This window comes from Artemia franciscana, chromosome 1 (genome assembly GCF_032884065.1).
Source record: "Artemia franciscana chromosome 1, ASM3288406v1, whole genome shotgun sequence".
Lineage (NCBI taxonomy): Eukaryota > Metazoa > Arthropoda > Branchiopoda > Anostraca > Artemiidae > Artemia > Artemia franciscana.
This window is the reverse complement of record NC_088863.1, coordinates 43,416,961-43,440,443: the sequence shown is the minus strand read 5'-3', so window position 1 is coordinate 43,440,443 and position 23,483 is coordinate 43,416,961. Positions and strand designations below refer to the sequence as shown.

The 23,483-nt window shown below is 35.2% G+C and overlaps 2 protein-coding genes across 4 annotated transcripts in view; both read right to left on the bottom strand.

Moving 5' to 3' along the window:
• Positions 1-7,983, bottom strand: part of LOC136030025 (protein scarlet-like) — a 213,933-nt gene extending 205,950 nt beyond the window's left edge. Inside the window, exons 1-2 of the mRNA XM_065708651.1 lie at positions 6,965-7,983; positions 2,215-2,416 (exon numbers count right to left, since the gene is read on the bottom strand). Of these exons, the coding sequence (XP_065564723.1) occupies positions 2,215-2,416; positions 6,965-7,135 (373 nt within the window). The 5' untranslated portion in view covers positions 7,136-7,983. The remainder of the gene's footprint in view (positions 1-2,214; positions 2,417-6,964) is intronic.
• A 2,582-nt stretch (positions 7,984-10,565) lies between these two features.
• Positions 10,566-23,483, bottom strand: part of LOC136030046 (protein white-like) — a 71,438-nt gene continuing 58,520 nt past the window's right edge. For all 3 annotated transcript variants that reach the window (XM_065708678.1, XM_065708669.1, XM_065708684.1), the window contains 3 exons: positions 16,441-16,546; positions 11,879-12,077; positions 10,566-11,018 (listed from right to left, as the gene is read on the bottom strand). In XM_065708678.1, the coding sequence (XP_065564750.1) occupies positions 10,920-11,018; positions 11,879-12,077; positions 16,441-16,546 (404 nt within the window). In that variant the 3' untranslated portion in view covers positions 10,566-10,919. The remainder of the gene's footprint in view (positions 11,019-11,878; positions 12,078-16,440; positions 16,547-23,483) is intronic.

Below are 23,483 nucleotides of genomic sequence, written 5' to 3'. Positions count from 1 at the left end.
ACACCTTACCATTTTTAAACAACTCTAAAAACAAATCCTAAATAGCACAATTCTACCTCCATGAATAGATGGATCTAAAACTAGCAAATTCAATCATATTATGTAAGTGTCCTGTCCCTTAGGCACAAATTATAGCTATGGGCTTGTCGCAAGATTGCATGTTTCAGAAAGAACAAAATCATATGTTAAAAATCAATTTGTCCTCTTTACAGGTGGTTTTCAGTGCAAACTTTTGAATCGATTCAATTTTATTTAGTCTTCGTATTTTTTAACTTATCATATACAGAATTCTTCTTAACTTAAATAATGGGGTCATTTTTGGTCTATTTATCAAACAGTTCGTGGTAACAAACTGAAGTAAGGAGCGACCCGGCTCAATAGTAAACAAAACTCTAAAAAACAGAATTTTGATAACAATAACTACATCAAAAGAATTGCATTTTAATGCTGATTTTAAATATGTAAGTTTCATCAAGTTTAGTTTTACCCATTCAAAGTTACAAGCCTGAAAAATTTTGCCTTATTTTAGACAATAGGGGTAAACACCCCTTAAAAGTGATAAAATCTTTACGAAAATCACACCATCAGATTCAACGTATCAGAAAACCCTACAATGGAAGTTTCAAGCTCCTATCTACAAAAATGTGGAATTTTGTATTTTTTACCACAAGTCAGATCACGGATGCGTGTTTGTTTTTTTTCCCAGGGGTCATCGTGTCAAACCAGAGGTCCTAGAATGTCGTGAGAGAGCTCATTCTGACAGAAATTAGAAGTTCTAGTGCCCTTTTCAAGTGACCGAAAAATTGGAGGGCACTTAGGCCCACTCCCAAGCTAATTTTTCCCCAAAGTCACCGGATCAAAATTCTGTGATAGCCATTATATTCAGCATAGTCAGAAAACCTAATAACTATGTATTTGGGGACGACTTACTCCCCCACAGTCCCCGTGGGAGTGGCTGCAAGTTACAAACTTTGACCAGTGTTTACATATAGTAATGGTTTTTGGGAAGTGTATAGACGTTTTCAGCGATTTTTTTTGGCTTGGGGGAGGGGTTGAGGGGAGAGGGTTATTTGGGGGAGCTTGTCATGGATGAATTTGTCATGGGGGAGGATAGTTTCCATGAAGGGGGTGTACGATTTTCTAGCATTTAAAAAAAAGAAAAAATAAATATAAAAAAGTTTTTCAATTGAAAGTAAGGAGCAGAATTAAAACTTAAAACAAACAGAAATTATTGCGCATGTGAGGGGTTCATCTCCTCCTAATACCTCGATCTTTGCGCTAAAGTATTTTTAGTAATTTCAATTATTTATTCTACGGCTTTTGTGACTCAGGGGTCATTCTTAAAGAATTGGGACACAATTTATGCTTTAGTGTAAAAAGTGAGGTATTGCCGAGGAGGCGAAACCCCTCATAAACCTAGTAAAAACATACGGACATAGAAGTTCGTTACGTTAGTTAATTCGTAAGTTACGTATATTTTTACTAATAAAAACTTTCGTAAAAAATTAAAAGTTCTAGTTGCCTTTTTAAGTAACCAAAATTGGAGGGTAGCTAGGCCTCCTCCCCCGCTCCTTTTTTCTCATAATTGTCCAATAAAAACTATGAGAAAGCAATTTAGCCAAAAAAATAAATTAATATGCAAGTTTTGTTTTCAATTATCCACTTGCGGAGAGCCAAATCTAAATCATGCATTAATTCAAAAACGTTCAGAAATTAAATATAAAAAACTAATTTTTTTAACTGAAAGTAAGGAGCGACATTAAAACTTAAAACGAACAGAAATTACTCCATATATGAAAGGGGCTGTTCCCCTCCTCAACGCCCCGCTCTTTACGCTAGTGTTTTTTACTCTTTTAAAAAGAAGAGTTGAGAGTAAGAGTCAAACTTTAACACAAAGAGTGGGGCGTTGAGGAGGGGAACAGCCCCATTCATACATGGAGTAGTTTCTGTTCGGTTTAAGTTTTAATGTCGCTCCTTAATTTCAGTTATCATAAATAAAATAGGCATTCTGAAATTAGTTCAAGGTATAATTCTATTCATCAAATTACCTAAGATACCAGAACTAGCAAGCTGATCTCCTAATTTTAGATCCCAAGGAACACCAGCCTAGTTACGAAAGACCCGATTTTACTAAGTTGCTTATTTACTTTTATTTAACCATTTAAAAGTCGAAAGCAAGCAGTGGTAAACGGAAAAAAAAAATAAACGGCTTACCGTTATTTAGCACTCTTTTGAAAGGAGGGACAACAGCACCGCCTAAGCTCCATTTCTTTTCTCCTTGAACGTACACGTTCACGTCTTTCCAAGTTAAGGTCACTCCTCCTTCAACAGGAGTCCACCCACGTTCAAATGATGATGTTTTTGTCTTTCCATTTTTGCCTCGATAAGTGTAGATGCTTGGCAGAAAGCTTGTGTACTACAGCAGTAAAACTCAGGTTAGATGAAACAGCCAAACTGAATAATAGCTATTTTTTGTAGAATATAAATCAAGAAATCCATGCCAAAGTGCAAAACGCATTCATCATGCTCGAACATATAAGAAAACACGACACTTCCTCTGTTTCTTTTTTTTTACGGATTTAAACCGAAATTACGAATTAACCATATACTACGGAATTAAGAATTAAACCGAATATTACGGAAATTAAAATCAAACCAAAAATTTTTCTTTTGCTTGTTTTTTGTTTGTTTTTTAGAATCAGTTGATTTCGAACTTTACAATACAAGAACCACGCCCAGCCATGTGAATATAAAAGGATTATCTCTATATAAAGTCAGAGGATTTCACTTTGTGTAGTTTTTGTGTAATTTTTACAAAAGTATATTTTTTTTCAAATTTCTTGTCACCTCACACCATCACATTCAGTGTATCAGAGAACCCTACTGTAGAAGTTTCAAGTTCCTTTCTGCAAAATGTGGATTTTCGTATTTTTTCCAAGAAAAAAGATCACGGATGCATATTTAATTGTTTCTTTTTTTTGGGGGGGGGGGGGTGATCGTAACGACCCATTGTTCCAAGAACATCGCGAGAGGACTCATTTGAACTGAAAGTAAAATTTCTAGTACCAAAAAGATTGCAGGGCAACAAGAAACACTCTCCCGCCCCTTTTCCCCCAAAATCGTCTTATCAAATTTTTTCAATGGCCCGAGAGGATAGAAAGTGACCCCCCCCCTCCTACAACTCCAGGGTTGAGGTCTTTCAGTAATAAAATTTGTCCATTGTTTACGCATAGTATCTGTTATTGGGAAGTATGTATACATTCTCGGGTGGGGACGGATTTTTTTGCTGGGGGTTTCTTTACGAGGGAATTTTCCATTGACAGGGAAGTTTCCTGGGGGTGAACATTCTAGGAGATATTATACACTGGGGGAATTTAACAGAATTCCTATGCAAAATTATTTTTATATTTCTCACTTTCTCTTTTCTGTCTCAGTTTTACGCGTGAGGCTTTTAAGGGTAATTGTCCGGTGTAAATTGTAATACGAGATTGAATCGTTTAGAGTATATTTACGTGGAGGTGGGGCAAGATTTACTGGTGTTATTTAAAAAAATAATCAGAAATTAAATTAAAAAAAAAAGTTTTTTTAACTGAAAGTAAGGAGCAACATTAAAACTTCAAACAAACAGAAATTATTCCGTATATGAAGGGGGTTGTCCCCTCCTCAACACCTCGATCTCTACGCTAAAGTTTGAATTTTGTCCCAATTCTTTAAAGATAACTCCTGAAAAACAACGGTCGTTTAATTAGAACAATAAGCTTTTTTAAAAGCACAAAAACCTTTAGTGTAAAGAATGAGGTTTTGAGGAGGGGTCAGCCCTCTTCATATACGTAATAATTTCTGTTCATTTTAAGTTTTAATGCTGCTTCTTACTTTCGGTTGAAAAAAAAAACTTATTCCTTTTTCATTTAATTGAATTAAGATTCAACATTATCTGTTCAAGACAGGGCCTTATCCAGAATTTTGTTCGGGGGGGAATTTTTTAGGAGAGGAGGTTTGAAAAAAGCGTATCAAAAGTGTATTTTTATGCATTTTCATTACGTTTTTAAGAATCGGACACACAGTTCAGGGGGGGGGGTCAAACCGCCTAACCATCCCTGAACACGGTCTTGGTGCTCGGGTTTGACGTTTGGGGTTTTCTCAATAATATTATGACCGAAAAATGGTGTCTATTGCTGATGACAAAAGTACTGCCTTTTACTGAAGAATTTAAAGACATTTTCGTATAGTCAAAATAGGCAGATGCAAATTCACGTTAATTATATGTGATTTATGATATGATTCTTAGTGGTAGGAAATCTCTTGATGCGTGAACCTCTTTATTTCACTTGGGAATATTACGCAGTCAGATTTGAAATATCATCAAAAAGTTCTGCTCATTTGTCTTGAAAATGGTGGGTAGAGAGATCCTTTTGCCATTACGGTGCACACACGACTAGAAGCAACCAAAAAATTATTTCTAATATAATTTGGACCTTTAATCGAAAACACACTCTCCATGTCTTTTTGCAGATTTGCACTTTTACTGTACGCATTTAGTTACAAAGTTGTATATCTAGAATCCACATAGCCATTAGAAAGAACAGTAATTCCTTTTTAAAGTACCTAATTTGTCATGTCAAGTAATGCTTCTATTGCTTCATAGTCCGTTTTATGGCATTTGGTATTTACCAAGTGACATATAGTGATCGCAAATTCTGTCCGTCTGTCTGTCCTGGTTTTGCTAGTTTAGGCACTTCCAGATAAGCTAGGACTATGAAATTTGGCAGACATATCAGGGACAAGGTCAGTTTGAATTAGAAATAGTCGTTTCCCCAATTTGACCATCTGGGAGGGGGGAGTGGAGGGACGGTTAATTCGGAGAAATTAGAAGAAATGAGGTATTTTTAACTTACGAATAGGTGATAGGATCTTAATGAAATTTGATATTTAGAAGGATATCGTGTTCCTGAACTCCTATTTTAAATCTCGACCGGATCCAGTGACATGGCGGCGGGGGAGGGGTAGTTGGAGGGGGGAAACCTAAAATCTTAGGAAACGCTTAGAGTAGAGGGATTGGGATGAAACTTGGTGGAAAAATAAGCACAAGTCCTAGATCCATGATTGACATAACCGAAACAGATCCGCTCTTTTTGGGGGAGTTGGAGGGAGTATTAATTCTGAAAAATTAGAAAAAATGAGGTATTTTTGCTTACAAAAGAGCAATCGGATCTTAATGAAATTTCATATCTAGAAGGACCTCGTAACTCAGATCTCTTATTTTGAATCCTGACCGGATCCAGTGTCATTGGTGGGAGGAACCGGAAATCTTGGAAAACACTTAGTGGAAAGATCAGGATGAAACTTGGTGGAAAGAATAAGTACAAGTCCAAGATACGTGACTGATATAACCGGACCGGATGCACTCTCTTTGGAGGAGGTGGGGGGGGGGGGAGATAATTTGGAAAAATTAGAAAAAATTAGGTATTTGTGACTTACGAACGGGTGATTATATCTTAATGAAATTTGACATTTAGAAGCATCTTGTGCTTCAGAGCTCTTATTCTAAATCTTGACCAGATCTAGTGACATTGGGGGGGGGAGCTGGAGGAGGAAACTGAAAATCTTGGAAAACGTGAAAATTGAGGTATCTTTATCTTACGAATGGGTGATCGAATCTAAATCAAACTTAATATATAGAAAGATCTTATGTCTCAGATGCTCCATTTTCAATTAGAATTGGATCCGGGGACATAGGGGGTTAAAGAGGGGAAACAGAAATCTTGGAAACTGGAAATCTTGGAAAACACTTTGAGTGGAGAGACCGGGATGAAACTTGATGGGAAGAATAAGCACAAGCTCTAAATACGTGACTGACATAATTGGAACGGATCCGCTCTCTTAGAGGGAGTTGGGGGGGGGAGGTCCAGTGCTATGGCGAGTTCGGTGCTTCTGAACGTGCTAGGACGATGAAAATTGGTAGGCGTGGCAAGGACCTGCACAAATTACTTGATAACAGTCGTTTTCAGACTCGACCATCTGGGGGGCTGAAGAGAGAGAGGAGAAATTGAAAAAAATGATGTATTTTTTACTTACGAATGGGTGATCGGATCTTAATGAAATTTGATATTTAGAAGGAACCCGTGTCTCAGAGTTCTTATTTTAAATCCCGACCGACATTACGCCTTTGATTTTCCTTTTAAATCAATCCATTGACTCTAAGAATTTTGCTAGAGCTCATACCATATGAGCTCTTGGCTCTTCCTACCTCGTCACAAGTGCCATTTGAGCTCTTAGCTCTTATTATCTACTTGTGTTGACCTGGAAGTAGCACAAGCTACTGTAGACTCTTGTTGTCACTGTTTTAAATACTGACATGCACGTGTTCAAGTATGCCACCCGGAAATTTTGCCGGGGGATGCAATTTTCCAATGAATAGGTCTGATAATAATACGACCAAGCACTTTAAAAGCGTTATTAGGTGGTAATATCCTCACTAAAATGGAAACTACTTAGTTTTAAGTTGATCGCCTGACAGGGGGTAGACAAATACATAGGGGTTTAGGTCCCAAAGTCAAGTTTCTCGCTGTCACCATTTTTCCTAGAGGGGGGCTTTCTCTCTCCCTGGCCTCTGCTAGGAGCCATTTTACAAATTCATTTATTTGCATGGAATGATTCTACGCATTCAAACCTGCTTCGCAAGCTTTTAAATTAGAAAAGTTTTGTTTTTGTAATTTGGACTAATAAATCACTCGATTCTTGAGAACAAGCGTATCATGAACAACGGGCATACCCAGGAAATTTTTTTTCAGGGAGTATAGTTCTAATTTAATATATAGCGTAGTAAAAGTAAAATTACATGGAAATACAAAGGAAATCATTAAAGTATATATAGCTTAGACGAGTTTCCAGACCTAGAGACCCCCTTCTTTCATATGTGCCTGGCTTGGGGAAAACACTCAAATATGTCGTAAATAATTCTTACCTCTTCGATACTATTTTCTAAATTCAAAGATTCATCAGATCTTCTTGAACTTGTGCAAAAGTCCTCCGTACTCTTTGTGAATACTTCTTGACGGAAAAGCGATTGTTCATCACACATGGCTGTTATGAATTGACTATTGTTTCTAGTCGAATTCAGTGTGCACAAATTCATAGAAGCCTTAGGAATCAGAAAAGCAAATGTCCAGGCAAACGGAGTAGACTTTATCCGGTATCAAATGTATCAAATCAATATTTGCTGTCGGTGAGTGAAATATGATACTTATTCAAACGATAGGCCTCCTAATTATTTACGGTATATAATTTAAGTATTATTGTAAAATATGATAAATCGACAGTGAACACAAAACAACAACGGTACTACACAAAATTCATACTGGGAATTAACGCGTTCAACATTATTGAACCTCTTGGTTGATTATTGATGATTCAGCTACACATAAAGGGTTGTATGGTTTTAGCAGCACTACTTTATTAAGTGAAAGTTAAGTCTTGTTTCCATTCTCCAACAGCTTGTCATATTCAAGTAAAAGAAAAGTTAAAGACAAATAAATCATAATAAGTAAATTATTTTAATAATCCCTAGCATAATATTAATACAATTTACTTCTGAAGGTAAAATTCCAGAGGGTTAAAGTTTAGGGTAAAATGTCCTTCGTATTGCTCCAAAGGAGTTCCCCACCCCTTCAGCCTTCATCAAGATTTAAAGAGGTTTGGCTTAAAAATGCACTGCACTTGATTTGTACCTTAGACCCACTGGAACGATCATCCGTCCTCACAAGGGTTCAGGCCTGCTGACAACTATATAGCATCACTCAAATCGTTTTGTTGGAATAAGTTATCATCTGATTAAATTACTTGATCACAGTACCACAATTTTTATGCTTTGTCACAAATTTTAACAATAACTAAAAATATTAAATTAATTTATTAATGATGTTCAGCATCTGAAATATTTGTTTATTTTGTAGGTAAATTCATTTTCCTCACACTTTGAAGGATTACCTAAAAAAGTAGACAAGACTGGCTTTATAAGAAATCGTGGTGGAACGTATTCCTATTATGAAGCTGGCTTATGTTTTTGGAAAATGAGTATTAGTTCCAAATTGTAATCCGGCTATGAATCTGAAATGTAAGACCAAATGTGTGCCAATTTTTTCTGCTTTCTTTTTACAGCTAACGATCAAAAGAAATGATGAAGAATTGCTAAAACTAAAAAGAATTTTCAGTTCCCTGTCAAAATTCAGAGATCTCATACTTGGGGCCTGAGCAGCGTTTTTTAGGTTAGGCTACTTGATTTTTTTTAAATAGTATCAAAAAATTTTTTAAATAGGGACAAAATTATTTGTCCCAAATATACTGAGAAATTCTCAAATGGAATGGAATGCCCAAATTCAGAAGCAACTCTGAGCTTAGCAATATTAGGCCAAAACTGAACATAAATTACTGAGAAATAGCCCTGAAATAAAAAAACACTGCTATGCTAATTAACACACTCATAACCAAAGCTTGTCGGCCAAAAACTATATTTGTTGTGGACCAACAGAAGGCGTTTCTATTTCTTCTCAACTTCAAGGGTTTGTATCCATTGACAAACTTTATGAGCAATCTGTTCAGAAAATTTCGAACAAAACATTAATGAGTCATAACTTCATACAAACAATAATGGAGCTTATTTTTTGCTACTCTAGTTTCCAGAAGGGGTGCACGTGCAGAACAAACCATAAATGAGTTTTTTCACAATTTGCCAGATTTCAAAGATGTGAATGCGTTTTTGAATCAAATCCTCAGAATAAGTTCCCACAGTTTAATTAGATAAAATGCACTAAAACCAAAAGAGCATAAGAACACGGTAAGAGAAGAAACAAGGTCATTTCCAAGAAAAAAAAAACATTGTCAGCTATATTATCCAGAAATACAGAAAAATTAATTAAAAACCAACTATCAAAAATATTATTTTTTTCGTCTGTCTTCAACTTGTCTTTACATTATGAAAAATAAAGCAAGCCTTTTGCCATTAGGGTAAAATAGGCGTATTTGTAGTGACTTTTTTACAAAACCCCTCTTGTGAACAAAAACTTCTTTAAGATTTAATCGATTTCATATTGGCCGCCAAGAAAAGTAATCGGTAAGAAATTGACATGCCCCACAGCAATAAGGTCATTACAACAGCAAAGGCCGTATCCAGGGGTAGGGTTAGGGAATTTGAACCCCCCCCCCTCCCAAAATGTCAGCCCAACTCGTAAAAACGTAAAAAAATGAATATAAACTAATTTTTTTGCGTTTTTTGTATAGCCCCCCTCCAAAAAATCCTTTTATTACGAGTGTGAAACTCTCGTAAATAAGGTCACGTCATATACTTATCCCACCGTAAAACCAACTCTATTCGTAGCAAGAAGTGACCAAACTCACACCCAAAATCAAGTCACGTCCAGGACACAATTGTTTACCCTTATTTTTCTTTTAGCTTCAGGTCTCCATATTTATTAGCCCAACTTTAACCAATTTAGAATAAATTAAATTAGCGTAAACACCTTAGAATCTGCCTGCCCCTGAACATTGTTCCCCCTTGACTTTCCTCGTGGGGTATACTTAGCTGTGCGATAGACTATTTACAGCATGAGGGTGGAGGGAAAACGTCACTTGGCTCAATTAAAAACACAGATGAAAACTGAGAATGAAGGACAATGCCAATATCAATGGGATTTGTGACTTCCGAGACATTACTGTTTTCAGAGACAATTTACGGGACCTCCCGATAGGAATTTTATTGGAGACCTTACTCCTTAAAAACTTTTGCGGCTTTACATCATTTGGAAACCTTAAACTCACTCCAGCATATTTACCACACTGTGGAAGTTTTTCTAAATGTTTAGCTCGTTTGGCTTAGGCAGGTTTTGAATGACACATCAACTTTTTTGGCTTCAATTCTTTTTTGAGCCTGACAAGTTCTCAATTCGAAATGTATACGTAAATCCCAAGCCATTGTGGGCTAGTTTTACTACGTTTGGCGTAATTGAATGTAACTTTTGATAAGCCTGTTTCGTTTTGTTTTTTAGCTTTTTTAGGGATTAGACAAACCTTGACTAAATAGCAGCTGAAGAGTTCTCAGATAAGAGTATCTATATACCTTGCGTTTCCCTTATTGAATCCAACTTACTGCCTTGTATTTGTCTAAGATGTTGAAAAAGGTAAGATCCAAGTAAAGTTAGACCTGAACTTGAAACTAGAATTTTGATGAATTATGAATAAGCTTGTTGCGGATTTTTTAGTTTTGCTAAGTTACATTGTAAGGGTTGAAATGAAAAAAGCAAACCTATAAAACAACTTAATCCAATGATATTATAATATTAATATTATAATACTAGCTATAATATCAAGTAATTAAATAACACATTAAAAACCTATTAAAATAATTTAGTAGGTATACCAGTTGTTTGTTGCCTCTGTTGAACGGAAATTTCAACTTACTCCTGCTATATTCTTAATTTTTTACTCACAGCTATTTTTTGTCAATTAATGCTTATAAAAATAAACCCTAATTTAGTTATTAATCTTTAATTAGATTTAGTGGTAAACACACCTAGTTTATTATCGTCTTTTTATTGCCGCGTACAACATTTTTCAGCACAAAATTAGTTACAATTACATGGCTGTAACTCCTTCTCTTCTCGCTCACGTTAACATTTTACTAATAGTCCAACTTAGCATTGCTTACACTATCTTGATCTTTCATCTACCAATGTCAATAAACTAATTTACGGAAAAAATACAAAATAATAAGTTCAAAAGGAATACAGCTACGATATACAGCTACGATCTCCTAATATATAGTATAATTTTTAAAAAGTGTGATGTTTTAATGTATTATAAATGTCAGTTCACTTTTGGCGACACGATATCTCTTATGGTAACTGATCTTTAACAAAAGTGTTGGGTTACTTGCGCTGACTTCGCTTCAGAAGCAACAAAAATGCAACAAGACGGAATCCAATAATCAATCCAATCATACAACACACGTTCCAGAAGAAATTCTCCTGAAAAAAAATAGAAAAATTAAACTTTTTTTTACATTATTCTAGAAAAGGCGGAAAAATAACAGTAGAAATAATCTATATATATAAAAATAAGTTGTCTGTGTGTGTGTGTCGAGTGACATCATGTTTGTGTGTCGACTGACATCATGTTTGTCGACTGACGTCACTATAAGGATTGAGCTGTATGCGTCATGAAGTTGTTTGTCGACTGACATCATGTTTGTCAACTGATGAAATTACATACCGGGACACAAATGACGACCGGGATACAGGGAATATAAATGACGACCGGGAACCTCAAAGAGAAATTACAGAAACAGTGAAATCAACGAAGACTTTCTTTTTTCCCGCTATACTTATATTTAATGAAATTATACTTTTTTCCCCACATACTTTTCCCCATTATACATCTGTTTCATTTTTAGCACTTTGGAGGGAGCTGGTGCCACTCAAACCATCACATTAACCCAACCGATAAAAGCTTGTCAATGTCTATATTAAGTCGCTTCTCATTATCAACAGAATTACATGGCAAAGGATCAGCTCATTACTCTTCAAATGAAGAACCTAGAAATTGTCTTTGTTTCATTTGCCAATTAATCAGAATATGTTCAAATAATTGGCTTACAATCTTAATAGCTCGAGCAGTAATCTCGTGATAGTAGATATCTTAGTTTTAGCTTATATTCGAAAATATTTAGTGATTGGAGTGGTTAGTTATCTCAGTAATTCTAGCTATCAATGAACAGCTCGGCTCAAGGAAGCACTCTTGGCTTTCAAACGCTCCCTCTGTAAGCTTTGGTATTTTTTTGATCTCCTGTGGTTTGACAGTTAAGCGAAAGAAGAATTTAACAAGTTACCTGCATGAAGCCAAGTCTTTCCAAGACATCTTCCCCATCGGAAGTGCAATTCGATATTGTTGCATTGGCAATAGAGATGGAATGATGATGACGGCATGTGATGTTCTGAATCCCTGTCCATTGGTTTATATTCAGTACTTCATTAGCATACATAAACCAAGAGAGGTATTTCAACCAGACAAAATAAAAGGGGACGGAGCTGTAATAAAAATTTGGATCAGCAAGCTCAAATAGGGCTAAAAAAAGGAAGAATGAAGCTAGCTTAAAAGGAGAAGTTGGGATAGTTGTAACTAGTAGTGGCATCTAATAAATTTCAAACCGTTGGTGGCAATGAACGTGCAGCAGTGTCGTGTTTTCAACTAATTTTTACTACAAAACGAGCTGAACATAAAGGTTTTGTGCAAAACATTATTGTGCAAAAAATTACTGTTCCAAAAATATTGTGGTGAAAAATCTGTTCATAAATGTTAACATGACGAAAGATTATAATAGATCATGTGTAAAGTTAACAAGAAATGTATTAATTTCAAGGTCACCCATTAAAATCAATTGACCTTCAAAATGGCTACAATTAAGCACTACAATTATACAAAAACAATGCAAAATTAACTCAAATAAGAAGTTCTATTGCCATTTTATTAACACAACCAAGATTTTGTTTTGTCTGTCAATCCAATAATTATGTCTTTAGGGGTGACATGACTCACCATAGTCCATGGGGATAGGCCTGTAAGTTATGAAATTTGCCCATTGTTTAGGTATAGTATTTATTATTGGGAAGTATGCAGACATTTCTCGGGGAGGAGATTTTTGTGCTTGGCGTGATTTCCTTAGGGATAATTTTCCGTGAGGAGGGGAATTTTCGGGGGGTGAGGTTTCCAGGGGAAAGTTTACACCGGGGGGATTTGGTAGAATTCCTATATGAAATTCTTTTTATTTGTCTTACTTTCTCTTTACCAACTCAATTTTCCATGTGAAGATGTTCCGGGGAAAATTTTCAGTGGATTCGTATTTCGGGGAAAAATTCCACGGCAGGGGGAACTGCCAGAGTGATCGGAGAAGTGATTTGAAATTAAATTCTTTTTCAAATCCAAGCATACTAACAAGAATTTTTCAGGCTTAAACTGTCCGAAAGATATTTTACGGAGGGAGAGGGGAATTTTCTACAAATATAGAAATGTCTGGAGGGATTCAATGGGGGGGGGGGAGTTCATTTTACGTGGGGGGAACTTCCGAGGAGGTGTTTCCCGTAAGGGGTGGGAATTTTCATCGACGGTGAGCCAGATTCACCAACACTATTTGAAAAATGACCAGATATTGAATAAAATGAAAACAATTTTTTTTTAATGAGAGTAACGAGCAGCATTAAAACTCAAACAAACAGAAATTATTCTGTTTATGAAGATGTTGCTCCCCCCCCCCCTTCCTCGAGAGATTGCTCTGTGCGCTAAGGTTTAACTGTTTGTCCCAATTTTTTAAGAACGACTCCTAAAACACAAGGGCCATTTAATTAGAATAGGCAGCTTTTCTAAAAGTGCAAAAACCTTTAGCGTGAAGAGCAAGGTATTGAGGAGGGGGCAATCCCTGCATATACGGAATAATTTCTGGTCGTTTAGAGTTTTATTGTTGCTCCTTACTTTCAGTAGAAAAAAATTATTTTTTTCTGATTTTCAATATAACGGAGGAATGGATAGGTTTTATATTCAGTGAAAGAAGCTTTATGAGTATAAAGAAGGAGAGAAAGTTGTGGGTACAGATATGGCACATAAGGACTATAAGTTCTAAATTTAGAATTTGGGATGACTGCAATTGCCCTAAAACAGGAGTTCTATTGGATATCCTCAAATAAACTAAAGCTAAATATAAAGAAGTGGTTCATTAGTGGAAACGCTGGCAAACTTCAAATTTATCTAAAAATATTTGGGATAATTCCGAGTTGCTTTGGAGCCAAGTTGCAAAATTTACTTCACATTCGTCATCTCAATCTAACCCTATTGAAATTATTTATCAGGGGTGATATTTCTCTTCCATTTTTTCTGATGATCCTCTCGAGTTGGAATCAACATTTTCTGAAATCCTTACAAGTCAGAATTTATCAGCAGTAGATCAAATATATAATTTTGTTTTGTCACATCCTCAGCCATTGAGTTTCCAATTTGTTAACTAAAGAGCGATACAGCACCGCTATCTGATGTTATTCAACCTGATACCACCTTCATATGTGGTTGCCTTTGGAAATGGCATCAGGGCGTATCAATTCGATCTAAGTCCGATGGCAAGACCAATTATGCATTTTTTACCAAGCGTTTGTTTCACCGGTTTTTTTTACCGAACGTTTTTTTAGAGGTGTACAGGATAGTATTGCGACTTATACATTGGGCAGATATGTAGCTGTCTACTATCAGTAGGCCTACGGTAAAATAAACGATCGTTTACTTAAATAACTACGCCGAGAGGGTGGTCTCTGGAAATAATTCATGCTAACAGACTCAGCATTTTTGTCAGTCGTTTTTTGCCAAAAATTCAAGGAAGTTTGTCTGCTGACGGCTGCCGTAGTGTTTGCATCGACAGAATATGCTTACAGAAAGTATATAATTAAAAAAAACTAAATTGAAAATCATAAATGAATTACTTTTCCTAGGAAAGGAGAGGGCAATTGTATGTAAAAAAAAAAGAAGAAAAAAATATGAAAAGCTGGATAGTTTGACTAGGAAGTGCCCAGAAACTCAAGGAGGCTTGAAGTGTCAGAGGGTTGGACACAAATTAGACTCTGCATTCAACCCTAAAAAACGAAGACTATTCTAATTTCTGTGTCCTTAACTAAATACTATTTTAAACAAATTTTAGTAATTATACATTAATAAAATTTCTTCCTATTTAGAGAATAGCTTCTACTTTAACTGCCCCCCATGTCTGCGCGTTTAGCAAATTTGCACAAATATAGGGGGGCACACAATGTATTTTTCAATGTGTAGGGAGGGCAAATTTGTCACTTCATACTAAAAGGCTTTGTTCAATGGACAAATACGGCACAATTAGTCCTAAACTTGCACCTGCTTAACAGGCAACTGCTTCAAAAATTCAATTTACACCGAAAGTTACATTAATTGAAGAAACAAAGCTGATTTTTATAACACAAGAAGTAACAAAGTAATATCAGCTTGCTTCAGGTGCCTCCTCGTTCATTAGATAATGCCTTGTTTCCATTTAAGCTCTTTAAATTGAAAGGCACTCTGATCTAAAAATCATGTAAGTAATTTGTATGTTTCGAATTATGACTGACATCATTTTTGCTTTCGGCTCGTTTTTTCTTTGGTTGTGTCCTTAGTTCGTTTAGGCCAAGTTAAAGTAATTTGCATGTTGTGTACTATGAGTAATTTTTTTCTTTTTTTTATCTTTGTTTGTGTATCCGCTGAGTGAGAATTTTAGTGTTGTCATTGAGTAGTTCTTGTCAATTCTTGTGTGTGTGTCTCCTGTGTTTAGTTTTATTTCTTTTTATTTACTCCTCTAGCGTGCATTTTTATGGACAATCGGGAAAATAACAAATTATTATTGTTATTAATAACTGATTAAGTGCTTTGAAGCTTGGAAGCTCAACATAAAACTTTTTGATAATCTTAAATGGATTAGCTTTCTCAGAATATTTAAGTTTTGTGCCACTCAGTTTTGTGTAACAAAATGGCCAAAAATGCCACTTTCCTATGGCACAATCTTTCTGACTACATTAAAAGAGCAGTAGAATTTTCATCTTGCGGTAAAATGACCCTTCCCTCATTTTCTAGGACCATTAGTTTGATACAGTAACCCCTGAAAAAAATAAAAACACATCCATGGTCTTTCGTCTGGGGAAAAATATGCACAATTCCACATTTTTTTTTAGAATGGAGGGAAGGGAAAGGAGAACACCTCGAAGCAGCAATCAGATCTTCGTAAAACCAAGCCAGTGAAATAATTACCTTGCAGAACCCCTTATTCAAAATTCTAGCTTAAAATAATCCCCCACTCCTCTCCTCATATAATGCATAAATGTCATGTTTTTCCTTTCCCTTATCGCTTTCTCTTGTTTATTATTTTCGTTCTCATTCCTATGCTTATTGCAGTAATAAACTTAAGATAGAGTACACTTTTTCTCAAGAGATACTATCAGGGATAAGTTCCATTTTAAGCCATTTTGTACTAAACAAGCACAAGTTCCACTTTCAAAGGATCAAAACGATACTGTATAAAGTCCTGAAATGGACAATCAGTTGAAACTCATTCATGTCTCGGAATGTCGGTTTAAGACTGCCAAGTGGACAGGTACACACACAGGAACTTTTTTTTGGGGGGGGAGGAAACAGAAAATAATATTTAAGAATTTATTAAGAATTGAAAAAGAACTTATCAAGAGAAGAGTACCCTGAAATTAATAAGATTTGGTATCATAAGCGTGATCGGGCCCCAAGCCCCCTCCTCGCTGCATAGATCCACGCGGGGGTTGAATATCCTTAGGCATTCAAATAGTGCCCATCAAACTGAATTTTACATTTCCTTGGGGACAGCAAATTTAAAAGGCTATTTACTTGTTATTTAAGAAGAATCCACCAAAAAGCATTAATGGAACCATCATTGGCGCGGAAATTGCAAGAGCTGTGGCCAAATTGGGACTTGCACATGAAACCATGTAACCTAAAATAAAAACTTAAATAAACATGTAAAAAACTGTTTTTAAAGTTAAAAACAATTGAGATTTACTCTGCCACAAGCTCAATTACCTTTATTTCATGATAAATCATTTATGGTAATCCTATTTTAGCCAATTAATCTTTGACTCTTCATAACAGTAGTTTTATGATTTTGTTATTAAAATCATGATTGTTGCAGCATTTATAGACTACCAAATAGTACCAATTTGGAAAAGAAGGGAAAATTGCAATATACGCGAAAAATCACCTTTATAAACTAGTGTTCTGTGGTGCATTAAATCATTGTTTCTATTTGAACTCCAAAATGTGAACCATTTTTAATGTCTGTATTTCTTGCATAATAGTCTTTTTTATTCGTGAGATTTACGGGTATATGACTACAAAAAAGTCAGGTTTCCTGACTCACAGCCTTATCAATTATAAAACGAGATTTGTATTTTTGACCCCATTGTTTTTCTCAAATGATTTTGGGAAGTTTTTTTTTTTTATAATTTTAGATGATTGAAAATGATCAAACAGTTCGTGGTAACGAACTGTAGTAAGGAGCGACCCGGCTCAATAGTAACCAAAACTCTAAAAAATGGAATTTTGATACCAATAGCTATATCAAAAGAATCGCATTTTAATGCTGGTTTTAAATATATAAGTTTCATCAAGTTTAGTCTTACCCATCAAAAGTTACGAGCCTGAGAAAATTTGCGTTATTTTAGAAAATAGGGGGAAACACCCTCTAAAAGTCATAGAATCTTAACGAAAATCACACCATCAGATTCAGCGTATCAGAGAACCCTATTGTAGAAGTTTCGAGCTCCTTTCTACAAAAATGTGGAATTTTGCATTTTTTGCCAGAAGGCAGATCACGGATGCGTGTTTATTTGTTTTTTTTTTTTTTTTTTTTTTTTCCCCGGGGGTGATCGTATCGACCCAGTTGTCCTAGAATGTTGCAAGAGGGCTCATTCTAACGGAAATGAAAAGTTCTAGTGCCCTTTTTAAGTGACCAAAAAGGAAACCTAGTGACCAAAAAGGAAAACCTTAAGTGACCTAGGAGGGGCACCTAGGCCCCCTCCCACGCTAATTATTTTCCCAAAGTCAACGGATCAAAATACTGAGATAGTCATTTTATTCAGCGTAGTCGAAAAACCTTATAACTATGTCTTTGTGGACGACTTACTCCCCCACAGTCCCCGTGGGAGGGGCAACAAGTTACAAACTTTGACCTGTGCTTACATATAGTAATGGTTATTGGGAAGTATACAGGCGTTTTCAGGAGGATTTTTTGGTTGGGGGGAGGGGTTGAGAAGAGGGGGATATGCTGGGGGAACTTTCCATCGAGAATTTGTCATGGGAGAAGAAAACTTCCATGAAGGGAGAGTAGGATTTACTAGCATTATTTAAAAAAAAATTAAAAAATAAATGTGAAAAAGCTTTTTCAGCTGGAAGTAAGGAACAGCAATAAAACTTAAAACAAACAGAAATTATTACCCATATAAGGGGCTCACCTCCTTATGATACCTAGCTCTTTACGCTAAAGTATTTTTAGTAATTTCAACTATTTATTCTACGGCTTTTGTGATTCAGGGGTCATTCTTAATGAATTGGGATAAAATTTAAGCTTTAGTGTAAAGAGCGAGGTACTGACGATGGGGCGAATCCCCTCATATATGTAATAAAAACATGAGAATACAAAAGTTCTTCACGTAAGCTAATTTATAAGTTACGTAAATCTTTTACCAATAAAAAGATTCGTAAAAAATTAAAAGTTCTAGTTGCCTTTTTAATTAACCAAAAAATCGGAGGGCAACTAGGCTTCGCCCCCGCTCTTCTTTTCTCAAAATCATTCGATCAAAATTATGAGAAAGCCATTTAGCCCCCCTCCCCAAAAAAATATGCAAATTTCGTTTTGATTATTCCTCTGCGGAGAGCCAAAATCAAAACATGCATTGATTCAAAAACGTTCAGAAATTAAATAAAAAAAACGAGTTTTTTTAACTGAAAGTAAGGAGGGACATTAAAACTTAAAACGCACAGAAATTACTTCGTATATGAAAGAGGCTGCTTCCTCATCAACGCCCTGCTCTTTACGCTAAAGTTTTTTACTGTTTTAAAAAGAAGAATTGAGAGAAAGAGTCAAACTTTAGCGTAAAGAGCGGGGCGTTGATGAGGAAGCAGCCTCTTTCATATACGAAGTAATTTCTGTGCGTTTTAAGTTTTAATGTCCCTCCTTACTTTCAGTAAAAAAAACTCGTTTTTTTTATTTAATTTTTTCACAAAAGTGACAAACGCTAGGCTAATCATAAATGATATCTAGATTATGAACCTGCAATGGAAAAATTTCTTCAACACGCAAAAATATGTTGCTTTAGAAAATGACCAGTGCTCTAGAAGTAAAAAATGATCTGTACAAGTAGTAATCTAAAATTAAAAAAAAGTTCCACAGCACTGCATACATTAAAACAATTTGCTTTTCTTGTTGAGTACAAATATTCATTAATTTTCACTTTCAAAAAAATATATCCCGTTCTATTCAATAACTGTGATTAAGCCCCGTGAACAATGTCCATCCAGAGGCATCAATGAGGGGAGGGAGCAGGGGAACATGGCCTCCCTGGCTATTTTCTACTTTAGTTATGTGCTATATTAAACCAGCGAGCTCTTGGAAGATCATCAGGTATTTGATATACGCTCTTTTGGCCACCCGGATGCGTATACCGTCTTTTGATTTAGTTTAACATCAAACTTAACATTTCCTGGGATTCCAAACATTCCCCGAAACTTTCAACTTAATACCCCTAGCCATTCGTCAGAAATTGCAAATGTGTCCTGTTGACAACCTGGATGCATGAAATGTATTTTGGCTTGAGTCAAAATCCCCTAAAAGTCCTTAAAAGCTTCAACCCATAACCCCTAGATGTTCTTGGGATATCAAAGATATGCCTTTTTGACAACTTGGGTACGCCTAGCATCTATTGATAAAGCTCAAAATTCCTTGAAAGTTTCAGCCTACTAAACTTTGACGTTCCCAAGATATTGTAGATATGTGAACTCACATAGAGCCCTTAGGATAATGATTGTAAGTTATGCAATTCGTCAATTGTTTACACATACTATTTGTTATTGAGAAGGATGGACATACTAGGCCTTTAGTGCCCAAGGAGACAAAAAAAATTGAGGTGAAGCTTACACAGAACGGTAAGGAGAGTGTTTAACTAAATCATAACAAGTTATATGCCTAAGGGTTGTTAAAAGGAAGTAACTCAGAAATGTCTTTATTAATTTGGAATTTCCAGAAAATGATAAAGTAAGGTAAATCTAATAAGGGGGATCTAAATCTAAATTAAGGGGGGTGATTATTTGACCAAAAAGGTAATATTTGCACGCTAATACTACTGCTACTACTGCTAATACAAGTACTGCTTCTGTAGTGAGTACTACAAAGGCTGAAAACATTGAAGTGAAAATTTAAGAAAATGTGGAAGGAAAAGTTGAACTAAATCAAAACATATAATTCAGTTCAAATGGGTTTTAATAATAAGTTACATTTAAATTACATACATTCACAAGTACTTTTTGAAAGTAAATTCTGGCCCATAATTCATATTAATTTGGCCCTCTAGGACAATCCTGTTGAGGAAACACTCAGATGTTTTTATTAGAGTTGAATTCGGCACAAAAGCTAACGTTTATGTGCTTAACTACATAGAAGGGGGACAGGGGAGAACCTGCTAATTCTGCTGCCGTAAGAACGACATTTGTATGAAGAATTTTCCTTGAAATAATTCAAAATTATCACTCTTAAATTCATTTTCTCATATATATATATATATATATATATATATATATATATATATATATATATATATATATATATATATATATATATATATATATATATATATATATATATATATATATATGTATATATATATATATATAATATACATATATATATATATATATATATATATATATATATATATATATATATATATATATATATATATATATATATATATATATATATTCAACTCCCATCCAAATAAAATATTTTAAGGGGTGCACTTTTTACGGGATTGAATGAAAAAAACAAGTTTTTTTAACTGAAAGTAAGGAGCGACATTAAAGCTTAAAACGAACAGAAATTACTCCGTGTATGAAAGGGACTGTTCCTTCCTCGACGTACCGCTCTTTACGCTAAGGTTTTACTCTTTCTCTCAATTCTACTTTATAAAACAGTAAATAACTTTACTAACAGTAATTAACAGTAATAAGAGCGGGACGTTGAGGAAGGAACAGCCCCTTTCATACACGGAGTAATTTCTATTCGTCTTAAGTTTTAATGTCGCTCCTTACTTTCAGTTAAAAAACTTGTTTTTTTTACTTAATTTCTGAACGTTTTTGAATTAATGCATGTTTGATTTTGGCTCTCTGCAAATGAATAATTAAAACGAAATTTTCGTATTAATTTTCTTTGCTAAATGGCTTCCTCTTAGTTTTGATCAGACGATTTTGAGAAAAAGGGTGAGAGAGGAGGCCTAGTTGCCCTCCAATTTTTCGGTTACTTAAAAAGGCAACTAGAATTTTTAATTTTTAACGAACTGTTTCATTAGTAAAAAATATACGTAACTTACAAATTAACTTACGTAACGAACTTCTATATTAGTATATTTTTATTATGTATATGAGAGGGTTTGTCCCCTCGTTAATATCTCGCTCTTTACACTAAAGCTTTAATTTTGTCCCAATTCTTTAAGATTGACCCCTGAATCACAAAGGCTGTCGAATAAATAGTTGAAATTACTAAAAATACTTTAGCGTAAAGAGTGAGGTATTTAGGAAGAGATGAACCCCCCATATGCGTAATAATCTCTGTTCGTTTTAACTTTTATTGATGGTCCTTACTTTCAGTGGAAAAAACTTTTTCGTATTATTTTTTCATTGTTTTTTTTTTTTAAAAAAAAAAAAACAATGCTGGAAAATCCTGCACCCCCTTCATGGAATTTCTCTTCTCCCATTACAAATTTCTCCAAGGGAATAACCTCCCACGTAGCCTCCTCCCCTCAACCCCCACCCAAGAAATCCCCCCGAAAAGGTCTGTACATTTCCAAATAACCATTACTGTGTGCAAACGCTGGTCGAAGTTTGTAGCTTTTATCCCTCCCCTAGGGACTGTGGGGGAGTAAGTCAGCCCCAAAGACATAGTTATTAGGTTTTCGACTATGCTGAACAAAATGGCTATCTCAAAATTTTGATCCATTGACTTTGGAAAAAATATGAGCGTGGAGGGGGCCTAGGTACCCTCCAATTTTTTTGGTCACTTAAACAGGGCACTAGAATTTTTAATGTCCGTTAGAATGAGCCATCTCGTGAAATGGAACAAAAAAAACAAACAAACAAATAAACAAGCACCCGTGATCGGTATTCTGGCAAAAAATACTAAATTCCACATTTTTGTAGATAAGAGCTTGAAACTTCTACAGTTGTGTTCTCTGACACGCTAAATGCGATGGTGTGATTTTCTTTAAGACCGTATGAATTTTAGAGGGTGTTTCCCCCTATTTTCCACAACAAGCAAAATTTTCTGAGGCTTGTAAATTTTGATGAGTAAGACTAAATTCGATGAAACATATATATTTAAAATCAGCACAAAAATCCGACTCTTTAGATGTATCTATTAGTATCAGAATTCCGTTTTTTAGAGTTTCATTTACTATTGAGCTGGGTCGCTCCTTACTACAGTTCGTTACCACGAACTGTTTGATGATCATAATCCTCAAGATATTGTTATACAAAAATGAAAGTTGAACATAAATGGCGTGGCCAAGGGGAGTGGCAGTCCAATCTCCAAAATTCTATGGAGCAGAATTATGATCGAAATAAATGGAATTTGTTTTTAAATTTTGTTTTCATCCTAATTATGAATATCAAAATTTATTAACTTACAGTTTACCCCTAAACATATAAACAACCAAATTCATACAATTTTAGAAAAGGGAAAAAAACCTAGACAAGGATGGAGTTCTAAATGAAAAATACACCATGAAATTCAACATTTCTAACAACTCAAAAAGAAAGAGAGAGATCACAAGCTGCTATCAAATAAAACGCAGAATTTAAGAGTTTTCCAAGGAAGGAGGGTTATGGATTCGCATTCATTGTGTACTTCTTTGTCTCAGGATAGATTGTTTACAACCGGTGGTTCTACATATTTCATAAAACTTAAGACATTGATGCCTTTCTGAAGTAATAAATGAAATTACGCCACAACAAAGAGTGGATTCAGACAGTATTGTTGCACGGCACAAGAATGGTTGCCGAAACAGGGCTATATTATTGCAGCATGAAAATTCTGAGGAACCCTATCGACCCAGCACTATCAAAATTAATCGGTTAAGTAATTGGTGTCTCGGCTTCAAAGGCCATGCTGGCGCGCGGAAACGACACTAAACCACAGAAAAGGGCTGGTTTATGCCACTTGTTGCTGCAATAGAACAGTTTTACCCAAATGGGACTAACATACTATCAGGGGAATATTCTGAGCCAATTAATTTAGAATTAAAGAAAAGCTAATTAAATACCCGTCCAGTTTCAGTGGCCATACTACTGCATGATGGCATATGCACCCCTAACCCAATATGCGGTGCCTACAAAATGAAATATAATTGTTGATCAATTGTCTATTAATACCAGCGGTAACAGGGTATTGAATAAAACAGTTCGTGGTAACGAACTGTAGTAAGGAGTGACCAGGCTCAATAGTAAAAAAAAAACTCTAAAAAATGGAATTTTGATACCAATAGCTACATCAAAAGAATCGCATTTTAATGCTTATTTTAAATATATAAGTTTCATCAAGTTTAGTCTTACCCATCAAAAGTTACGAGCCAGAGAAAATTTGTCCTATTTTAGAAAACAGGGGGAAA